The 12,190-nt window shown below is 37.5% G+C and overlaps 1 protein-coding gene across 1 annotated transcript in view; it reads right to left on the bottom strand.

Moving 5' to 3' along the window:
• The window catches only part of FAAH2 (fatty acid amide hydrolase 2), a 68,377-nt gene that overhangs the window by 15,911 nt on the left and 40,276 nt on the right, over positions 1–12,190 (bottom strand). Inside the window, exon 7 of the mRNA XM_028523280.2 lies at positions 10,351–10,468. Coding sequence (XP_028379081.1) covers positions 10,351–10,468 — 118 coding nt within the window. The remainder of the gene's footprint in view (positions 1–10,350; positions 10,469–12,190) is intronic.

The following is a 12,190-nucleotide window of genomic DNA, read 5'->3' as shown; positions in this document are numbered from 1 at the left end:
CAGGTGCGATTCCCAGACAGGGTACATGCCCGGGTTGTGGGCCACATCCCCAGCAGGGGGCGGGTGAGAGGCAACCACACATTGATGTTCCTCTCCTCTTTCTCCCTCTCTTTTACTCTGTTAATAGATAAATAAAATTTTTTTTTAAAGAATCAAACACAAAAGAAGAGTTTTCAAAGCAAGGGAAAAGTGACATATCATATACACGAGAGCTTCTACAAGGATGAATGGTTTTCTTAGCTGAAATCTTACAGAACCAAAGGAAAAAAATAACTGTGAACCAAGAATAAATGTGTGGCAAAACTGTCCTTCAAAAATGAAGGCCGTGAGTGACATCAGCATTATGCAATGTAAGTAATTGCTCTTTTTCTGAATTTATAAAACAAATTTGACATCCATAGCTGAACAAATGTGGCTCTGCCCATTACACCAAGGGATCCAAGAGGCTGCCAATATGCTGGTGCATTCAAAACCAACAAATGGAACTTAGGTAGGGCCTTCAGATCCAAGGGAGTCCACAGAGTTGCCACATACCCACTCTCAAGTATTGGGAAGAAGAAACCCGGAAAGTGCAAAACTGGGTAGATATATGTGAGTGAGATTATTCACTCACCTGGAGATTATTCACTCCAGCCTGCCTGAAGGGAGATTCAAGCATGGCATTGGAGAGACAGACAAATTAGAAAGCAGAGGAGAAGGAGGAATTTACCAAGGCAGTCCTGCTCCCCAGGGGGACACTGCAAGTGCTGAGGCTTTTGACAGCAGCAACAGCAACCTCCTGGTATGTTGGAATTGAGCCATAGTCTTTATCAAATGCACTTAACAGACACACATAGAACATTCCATCCATCAACAGCAGAGTACACATTCTTTCTAGTGCACATGCAGCATTCTCTGGCAGAGATCGTATGATAAGATACAAAACAAGTCTGAGCAAACTTAAGAAGACTGAAATGTTAGCTGTCTTTTCTGAACACAGTGGTATGAAGCTAGAAAACAAGAACATAAAGAAAGCTGGGGAAATTTACAAATATGTATAAACAACACATATGTGAAGAACAAATGTATCAAAGAGAAATTAAAAGGAAAATAAAAATTGTCTCAAAACAAATAAAGAATCCCACAACATATAAAATTCCATGGGATGCTGCTAAAGCTTACTTAAACAACATTATAGACCACAAAAACCCGAGCCAAATTCAGAACATTCTAACAGCAGTATATGCATCTTCTCGGTGCATATGGAACATTTTCCAGTATAGATTATTTGTTAGACCACAGAATAAAGCTTGAGAACTTCAACAGGGTAAAAAGCATGCCAAATATCTTCTCTGATCACAATGCTATAAAACTGGAAATCAACAACAGAAGAAAAACTAAAATACAAATACATGGAATTAATAGCCAGTAGATTAAAGAAAAATTTAAAGAGCAAATAAAAAAATCATGTGATAAACAAAAGGGAAACATATTACACCAAAAGTAATGGGACGCAGCAAAAAGAGTTCTAAAAGGTAAGTTCATAGCAATGAAAACATATACTAATAAATAAAAAGATCTAAAATAAACAACCAAATTATAACCCTAAAATAACCAGAAAAAGAAAACAAAGTGACCTCAAAGTTAGGAAAAAAAGGAAATAAAGATTGGAAACATACAATTCACCAAGACTGAATCAAGAAAAAAGAAAATCTGAACAGATGAATGCTCCTAAGAAGACTTAACTGGTGGTCAAAAATCTCCCAGCAACACCGAGAAATACAGAAGATTGTAAACAAATATAATTAGCAAATATATACCAACAAATTGGACAACCTGGGTGAAATAGATACATTTTTAGAAACATACAATCTTCCAAAACAGAATCAGGAAAAATAAAATCTGAAAACACCAACAACATGACAGAAAAACAATAATTAAAGAAGTCCCAGAAAACAAAAGTCCTGGACTGGAAGGCTTCACAGGCAAATTTTACCAAACACTGAAAGTAGAACTAACACATATTCTTCTCAAACTATTCCCCAAAATGCAAGAGAATGGAATACTTCCAAGCTATTTTTATGAAGCCAGAATTATTCTAATTCCAAAACCAAGTAAAGACACCATAAAGAGAAAATTATAGGTCAATGTCCTTGATGAACATAGATGTTAAAAATCTCCACAAAATATCAGCAAAACAGATCCAGCAATACATTAAAAAGATCCTACGCCATGATCAAGTGGGATTTCTTCTGGGGATGCAGGGTTGGTACAATATATGCAAATCAATAAGCATGGTATATCACATAAGCATGGTATATCACATAAACAGAATGAAGGAAAAAAATCACATGATCATGTCAATACATGCGGAAAAAGCATTTGATAAAACTAGCATTTATGATAAAAAACTTTAAACAAAGTAGGAATAGGGGGATTATACCTCAACATAATAAAGGCCATATATGACAAATCCACAGCCAGTATCATACTGAATGGGCAAAAAACTGGAAGCGTTCCCCTTAAGACCAAGAACAAGACAGAGATGCCTGCATTCACCACTCTTATTCGATGTAGTCTGGGAAGTTCTAGCCACAACGATCAGACAAAAAGAATATAAAGCATCCAAATTGGAAAGGAGGAAGTAAAACTGTCACTGTTTGCAGACAACATGATACTGTCTATACAACCCCCCCCCCCCAAAAAAAACTACTAGAACTGATAAATAAATTCAGTAATGTAGCAGGATACAAAATAAATATTCAGGAATTGGTGGCATTTTTATACACCAATAATGAACTATCAGAAAAAGAAAGTAAGAAAATTATCCCATTTACTATTGTAACAAAAAGTAAAATATCTAGAAATAAATTTAATCAAGGAGGTAAAAGACCTGTACTCAGAAAATTATAGGATACGCAAGAAAGAAACTGAAGAAGATTCAAATAAGTGGGGGCATATATCATGTTCATAAATAGCAAGAATTAACATCATTAAAACATACATACTACCTAAAGCAACCTATAGCTTCAACACAATTTCTATTAAAATATAAATGGCATATCTCACAGTTCTAGAGAAAAATATTCCAACAATTTATATGAAACCACAAAAGACCCCCAATAGCTAGAGCAATCTTGCGAAAGAAGAACAAAGTTGGGGGTATCACCCTACCTGACAGCAAAGTATACAACAAGTCTAGAGTAAATGAAACACAACCGTACTGACGTAAGAACCTGCATACAGATCAAAGGAATAGAATAGAGAGCCCCAAAATAGACCCATGCCTCTATATTAAATTAATACTTGACAAAGGAGGAAAGAACATATAAGAGGGAAAGAACATATAAGAACAAAAAGACTGTCTTTTTTGAAGACAGTCTCTTCAAAAAATGGTGTTGGGAAAATTGGGACAGATACATGCAAGAAAAAAAAAAAAAAAACTAGACCATCAACTTATACCATACACAAGGATAAACTCAAAATTGATTAAAGAGTTAAAAGTATAAGTCATAAGCCCTGGTTGGTGTGGCTCAGTAGATTGAGTGTCGGTCTGTGAACTGAAAGGTCATTGGTTCAATTCCCAGTCAAGGCACATGCCTGGGTTGTGGGCCAGGTTCCCTACTGGTGGCATGCAAGAGGCAACTGATCGATGTGCAAGATGTTTCTCTCCTTCTCTTTCTCCCTCATTTCCCATCTCTCTCAAAAAATAAACAAAATATTTTTAAAAATAAACCCTGGCTGGCGTAGCTCAGTGGATTGAGCGCGGGCTGGGAACCAAAGTGTCCCAGGTTCGATTCCCAGCCAGGGTACATTCCTGGGTTGCAGACCATAACCCCCAGCAACCGCACATTGATGCCTCTCCCTGTCTCTCTCTCCCTCCCTCCCTCCCTCCCTCCCTTCCCTCTCTAAAAATAAATAAATAAAATCCTTTAAAATATTTTTAAAAATATAAGTTGTGAAACCATAAAAGTCATAGAAGAAAACATAGGCTGTAAAATCTAAGACATTACGCATAGCAATATTTCTGCTGATATATGTCCTAAAACAAGGGAAACAAAGGAAAAAATAAACAAATGGGGCTACAAGAAACTAAAAAGCTTTTGCACAGCAAAAGAAACCATCAACAGAATGAAAAGGAAACACACTGAATGGGAAAACATGTTCATTAATGATACATTTGATAAAAGGTTAATATCCAAAATATATAAAGAACTTGTAGAACTCAACACCAAGAAAACAAACAATCCAATTAAAAAATGGGCAAAGGATTGGAATAGACATTTCTCCAAAGAGGACATATAAATGTCCAATAGACTTACGAGAAGATGCTTCATGTCACTAATGATTATTAATGATAACCATTCTCAGAGGCATGAGGAAATACCTAATTGTGTGTTTTTCTTTTTTTAAAAAATTTAATCTTCATTGTATTTTTCTGGGAATATATCTGAAGGTACCCAAAACACTAATTTGAAAGGACATAAGCACCCCTATGTTCATTGCAGCATTATTTACAATTGCTAAGATATGGAAGCAGCCCAAGTGTCCATCAATAGATGAGTGTATAAAAAGACAATGGAATTTTTTTACACAATGGAATACTACTCAACCTCAAAAAATAAAAAAAATTACCCTTTGCAACAGAATGGATGAACCTGAACAACATTATGGTAAGAGAAATAAGCCAGTCAGAGAAAGACAATTACCATATGACTTCACTTACATGTGGGATCTAATGAACAAACTGAACTATGATGCAAAACAGAGACAGACTAAATGAAAAAGGACTCATGAACATGGACAACAGTGTGGCGATTGCTGGGGGAAAGGGGTATAAGGGGACTAAATGGTAATGGGAAAATACAATAAAGATTATATTTTTAAAAAAGGGGGAAATCCACAAATAGATATCTCCTCACACCTGTGAGAATGTCTATCATCAACAAATTAACAAGCACAAGTGCCAGTGAGGATGTGGAGAAAAGAGAACCCTAGTGCACTGTTGGTGGGAATGCAGACTGGTGCAGCCACTGTGGAAAACACTATGGAGTCACCTCAAAAAAACTAAAAATGGAACTGCCTTTTGACCCAGTAAGTCCAATTTTGGGAATTTATCCAAAGAAACCCAAAACACTAGTTCCAGAGAATATATGCACCCCCATTTCATAGCAGTGTTGTTTACAATGGTCAAGATCTGGAAACAGCCCATCAGTAGATGAGTGGATAAAAAATCTGTGGTACAGTCACACAATGGAATAGTACTTGGCTATAAAAAAAGAAGGAAATCTTACCTTCTTCATCAGGACCTGGGGATTATTATGCTTAGTGAAATAAGCCAGTCAGAGACAGATAAATACCATATTATCTCAGTTATATGTGGAACCCAATAAATAAAATAATTTAATAAAAAATAAAAACAGAAGCATATATACACAGAACAGACTGACAGCTGTCATGGAAAGGAGGTTGGGGCACTGGGTGAATAAAAGGTGAAGGGATTAAACAAAAATATATATGTAATACACAGGCACAAACAACAGTATTGGTGATAGGCACAGAGAAAGGCAGTTGGAGGGAGGTGGAAGAGTGTGAAGTGGGGACAAATGGGGATGGAAAACACTTTTCTTTGGGTGATGGGTACATGATGCAGTGTATAGAGTATGTTTTGTTGAGTTGTACATGTGAAGCCCGCATGGTTTTGTCATCCAGTGTCACCCTAATACCTCAATAAAAAAACTACAGTGAAGAAAATCCTAGGACTGGATGACTTCACATGTGAGTTTTACCAAACAGTTAAAGAAGAATCGATGCTATCTTTCTTAAAGTCTCCCAAAAAAAACATCAACAGAGGGAACACTCCTGAACTCATTTTAGTAGGCCAAAATTACCAATACCAAAGGTGGGAAAAGACCCTACCAGAAAAGAAAACTACATGCCAATATCCCTAATAAACCTAAGTGCAAATACCTTTCAGAAAATAATAGAAAACAATTCAACAGAACATTAAAAAAGATCATTCACCATAATTTATTGGGATTTATGCCTGGATGCAAGGATGATTCAACATACACAAATCAATCAATGGGATAGGTTTCATTAATAAAATGAAAGAAATAATGACGTTACCTTGAATGATGCAGAAAAACCACTTGACAAAACAACATTTATCTGTGATAAAAATTCTTTTAAAAATTATGTATAGGCCTAGCTGGTGTAGCTCAGTGGATTGAACATGGGACGCTGGTTCAATTCCCAGTGAGGGCACATGCCTGGGTTGCAGGCCAGATCCCCAGTAGGGGGCGGGTGAGAGGCAACCACACATTGATATGTCCCTCCTTCTCTTTCTCCTTCCTTTCCCCTCTCTCTAAAAATAAATAAAAATAAGATAAATTAAAAAATTATTTAAAACAATAAAAAATAAAAATTATGTATAGAAGGCAGACTGGATTAGCTCAGAAGTAATGTCACCAAGATGGCAAAATAGGACATTCCTGACTTCACTCTTCCTCACAAGAAAAACTAACAAATATTCAATGACAAGATTCCACTGAGACAACCCTAAAACATGGAGGTGAGGCTGAAGCAACCCTCTGTACCACAGAAGTGAGACAGACTATGTAAGAAAGGTAAGAGAAGGGGCTACATGTTGACTGTATTGTTCCTTCCCCAGATCTTAGCTGCACCATATACCAAGGCCACTCCTGAGCCTCAAGCTCCTCCTGTTTAAAAAGAGAACCTAGTGGAGACAATTAGCACCCTTCTAGTACTGAATTCACTTTGTCAAGCCACTACTCTGATCTTACATAACCTATGGGTATTGCAAGCTAATCTGGGAAGCTAAATCACTTCAAATATGTGATGGAGAAAGGGGAGGGGCTTGAAACAACTAGCACATGGATCTTGGCAGACCAAGATCATACCTTCAGTGCCAAGTAGTAATGACAACCAATAGCTTTGCTCCTCTGGAGAACAAAGTTATAGGCATATTCTGCCCAGGGAACTCAGCAGGGTAAAGGTATGCCTGATTTCAGTCCTCAAATGAGGAATTTTGCTAGCCCTAAAGCCCAATTTGCTAATGTCCAGACAAAGAGTAGATTCATAGCCCCAACCCCTCTGGAGAGTAACTTAAGGCCCCATTGAACCAGAGTGCTAGGGACAACTCCTAGAAGCTGTGTTGTGTGGGGTATTCCACACAGAGTGCAGCACTCCAGCCCAGAGTCAATAGGACAGAACTGACCATCTCTGGAGAAAAGCTAGTACCAGTCATGGATGGCTCCTTTACTATGCATAGGCAGGTATATTAAATGATAGCCAAGGCTGATGGTAACTTTTGGCCCCTCCCAACCAGAGAGCCTGTTTGGAAAATTGAGAGTAACCTGGAGTGGCCCCTCACTCTCCCACCTATGCAAGGAGCTAAGACTTAGTATCCCCTGTAGTTTAGAGTGTCTTCTGGTCTCATCTGACTAAAAGGGCTGTTGACAATTTCTGGAAGTTATGCAGGCTACTGGTGCTGCAGACAAGAGGAGGTAAGCAGAGCCAAAAGTTTGTAAACCAAATCCAGTGGCCCTATTTGGCCAAGGAATTTGTGATGCAGTTTGGCTTTATTAAGACAAGAAAGAACTATACCAGCTTTACAGATACTTCTCCCACTGTGCCAGGCAGGGAATCTTATGTGTAGCCTCACATATTGCTGAATACAGACTTCAGCCTGTCCAATCAATGAACCTAACCATAGCACACAGGAAGCTGTGTAGCCTATTCATCAGTCCTATGTACAGTGTCACTTGAAGAGACAATACAGCCTGTGGCTTCCCCCACCTGAAAACCAAAGCCTCACCTGACCAGGGAATTTGGCATACACTCTGGCCTGATTCAGTTACCCAAACAATGAGCTGTACAGGTCCTGAGTTCTATTCTGCTGCCCTGTCAGTGCAGAGAAGCTAATTCAGGGCCCCATCTACAACTGATTATGTCCTGACATGTACTAAGACTGACCAGAGAATCCAGGCAACCACAGAGCCAATCCTACATCCTTACTTGTATGGGAAAATAAGTCAGCAGCCCAGCCAACTGTTCTCAGCCAGAGGCAGAATCCCTATGCCTATCCTCAGAGCTTGAAAGTATCCTCACCTAAAAAACAGACCATAATAGCAGCCACACCTGCTGAAGTATATACACAGAATGCAAAACTGAAGTGGCTGGGAAAGATTTGTCTCTCTAATTACTGAAATGCACAGATACCAATGTAAGAAATCAAGGATCACAAAAAATCCGGTAAATATGACACCGCCAATGGAAACAAAGAAAGCTCTAATAACTGCCCTAAAAAATAGAGATCAATAAACTGTTGGACAAAGAATTCAGAAAAATCCTCTTAAGAAAGTTTTGTGAACTACAAGAAAACACAGACAAGTAAACAAAATCAGGAAAACAATACATGAACAAAACAAGTAGTATAACAAAGAAAAAGCTACCATCAAAAACCCTAAAAATCCTAATAAATAAAAATATAATAATCAAACTAAAGAATTCAATAGAGAGTTTCAAAAGTAGACTTGACCATGCAGAAGAATCAGTAACCTTAACATTAGAAATTATCCAGTCAGAGGGGCATTAAAAAAGCAATGAAAAAAGCCTATGAGAATAATGAAACACAATGAAAATAAACAAATTTCACATTATGGAATTTCTAGAAGGAAAGGAGAATCATAAGGGGACAAAATGTATATTAAAAACAATAATTGCAGAAAAATTCCTGAACCGGGGGAAGAAATGAACATCCATAGTCATGAAGCCCAAAATATCACAAATAGGGCTATACCAAGACGCATTATAATTAAATTGTCAAAAATCAAAGAGAAAGAAAGAATTTTAAGATCAGCAAAAGCAAAGAGAGAAGTTACATAAAGGGAATTCTCATAAGGTAAGTGCAGGATTTCTCACCAGAAACTTTTCAGGCCAGAAAAGAATGGGTTGCCGTGTCTGTCTTCATATATTGAAATGATCTTTTATGGCACTCAAGTTTATAATTGTCTTCATTTAGGTTTCACACCTATGTTTCAACTAATTCATAGGTACTATAAAATCATTTTCTATTGTGTCTAGTATATGGGGAGGATTCTGATATAGGGATGCTGTGGCTTTAATTAAGATACTTGTTAACCTTACTGGAAAAGTTTTTACATGAATTTTCTTGATGTTACAGGTATACAGGGTCTAGCACAAATAATGCCAGTTTTTTAAATGATTTTATTTATTTATTTATTTTTAGAGAGGGAAGGGAGGGAGAAAGAGAGGGAGAGAAACATCAATGTGTGGTTGCCTCTTGCACGTCCCCCACCTGGGACCTGGCCCACAACCCAGGCCTGTGTCCTGCCTGGGAATCGAACTGGCAACCCTTTGGTTTGCAGGCAAGTGTTCAGTCCACTGAGCCACACCAGCCAGGGCCCTTTTTTCTTGCAAAATCATAAGCATGTAATTGTGTAACATATCACACCCAAGCACACCATGTGACATTTTAGGTGAAATAATCAAATTAAAACTATAAATTATTATACCCATATTATTATCCTACCAACCACATTCAAGCATGCATTACTTCTGCAGGACCCTGTACAATTACTTGTTTTCCAAATAACGGTCTGTATTATTTTTAATGGTGTCACATGTAGATTTACTATAGTTTTTAAGGAAGTATTTTAAAAAATTGACAGGGCTCTTTCATCACTCTTCTTCAAATGAGCTTTTGCTTTTAAAAAGACAAATTTGTTTCATTATTTCATTTTATTATAAAAATATTAGCCCTGGCTGGCATGGCTCAGTGGATTGAGCGTGGGCTGTGAAACAAGGCGTCGCAGGTTCGATTCCCAGTCAGGGTGCATGCCTGGGTTGCAGGCCACAGCCCCCGGAGACCGCACATTGATGTTTCTCTCTCTCTCTCTCTCTCCCTCCCTCCCTCCCTTCCCTCTCTAAAAATAAGTAAATAAAATCTTTTAAAAAATTAAAAAATAAGGAGCAGATTAGAATAATTACATATGTAATGTGATCTCAATTATATAAAATTTACATCTACATGTAAGTATAGAAGAATAACTGGACAGAAATAAAAAATAATAGTAATTACCTCTGAGCAATTTATTTGCTTTATTATATTTCATTTTTAAAATCTTCCTTTTTCTTATAAAAAGACAAATAAAATATCAAAAAACTATAAAAGTTGCAACAAAAATTACTTAGTACAACTATTGTGATTATTTTAATTCTGTATGTCGACACAGAAATATCTGGCAGACAGTAAAGGAAAAGGGTGAGAATGGCATCTATTGGCCTAAATATGAATTCCATTAAAGTGATTCTATTTATAATTACCTTTTTCTGAGCCAGAATGAGATCTTGGTCTACTTTGGACATTAAAAATGAGCCACCATCATGTTCCATCCAGTAAAATTTCAAGTCCTTTAAATGTACCTTTTCATCTAGTTTTAATCTGTGGAGGAATAAAAAAAGGACTGGTATGAAAAAACTACTTATATATACTCACTAGTTCAATCCTAACAATTGAGTTTCTGCTTTAGATGAGTTTTCATAATTTTGTGCAAGAAATAGTGATAAGCCTTTAGAATTCAGATTTTCATTCAAGAACATTGCTCTGCCTATGAGAAATAACAGTTTGGAATGGTCAAGACTGAAGATGGAGAAGGCTCTGGTAATAATCCAAGCAAGAAATTATTGTAGCCTATACCAAATTGTAACCATCGTGATAGAAATGTAATGATGTAGGAAATAATTATGAGGTAATCTTCACTGGAGATTGCTTAGACATAAGCAGTGATAGAGATGGGGAATCAAGCTTTAGTTACTGGGTTGATCATTGTATACTCACTGAAACTGGGAAAGAATAGAAATAGCAAATCAGTGTTGTGGGGCTTGAAAAAAGAATGAAATCAGTTTTAGATCAGGTCCTTAGGATGCCCAGTATGCCAGTTAATACACACTCTTGTAGCTAAGATAAAAAAAAGAAACTGGAGATGCATATTTGTGAATCTTTTATGTATGGGAGATAAATTGAAGTAGCAGGTGTAAATGGAGTCATCCTAGGAAGTTGGGGAAAGAGAGAAGAATGAAGTGAGCCAAGACCCTCTAGAGTACCAATATTTAAGGATGAACCACCAAGGTAGATAAAAAAGGGAAAGGCATAGATACATAGATATGGGAGCTACATCAGAAGAGTATGAATCACAAAATCCAAAGGTAGAGATTGTTTCAAGAAGGAAGGAAAGGGCAATATGGCCATCATCTCCAAAATCAGAGAACTTGACAAAAACTCTAAGATCAGAGAACTTGACAAAAACTGTTTGGTTGTGGAAAGGTATAAATCAGTATACACTTTAGGCATGTTTAATGATAACAAATAAGGGCCATATATATCTATGTATCTATGTATCTATATATCTATTTCTATATATATATATATTCTATCCGGAAAAAGTCCAGCCATTGTTAGTATAATGAGAATGGTTTGCGTGACATCGATGTAACCTGGTAGCCAAGGAGAGTGGACTAGAATGCACATGCATGAACAATGATGACTTCACTGTACTAGTCAGTGGGGGTGGTAGATGCTTTTCAGTAAGCATGTGTACTGTGTGGCTGTCACCTTCAAAATGACTGAGGGAGTAGAGCACAGGTGGCAAACACAAGGCCTGCAGGCTGAATCCGGCCCTCCACCTTGTTTTATCTGGCCCACCACCTTTTTTCTACCCGGCGGCAGTGTGGAGCTCCTTGCCCCTAGATAAGCAGTTGTTATACAGTCCTAAAATTACATTCAGCCCTTTGAAGGCAACAGCAAGGCTGATGTGGCCACCAGTGAAAAAGAGTTTGACACCCCTGGAGTAAAGCAACAAATCTGCATCAAATTTTGCATTAAGCTTGAACATTCCTCTGTGGAAGATATTTGGATGATTCAGAGGGCCACACTATGGACAGCTAGTGATTGGCAACTTCATCACAGCAATATGTCCATTCATGCATCACATCTTGTGCAGAGACTTTTGGCAAAACATCAAATCACCCAGGTGACTCAGCCCCACTACAGCCCAGATTTGGCACCCTGTGACTTCTGGCATTACCCAAAACTAAAATCACCTTTGAAAGTCAAGAGATTGTTGATGAGATTCAGAAAAATATGACAGGGCAACTGATGGCAACT

Source organism: Phyllostomus discolor, chromosome X, assembly GCF_004126475.2.
Source record: "Phyllostomus discolor isolate MPI-MPIP mPhyDis1 chromosome X, mPhyDis1.pri.v3, whole genome shotgun sequence".
NCBI classification, from domain to species: Eukaryota; Metazoa; Chordata; class Mammalia; order Chiroptera; family Phyllostomidae; genus Phyllostomus; species Phyllostomus discolor.
The sequence above is the reverse complement of the archived record's forward strand: the minus strand, read 5'-3'. Positions and strand labels throughout refer to the sequence as shown.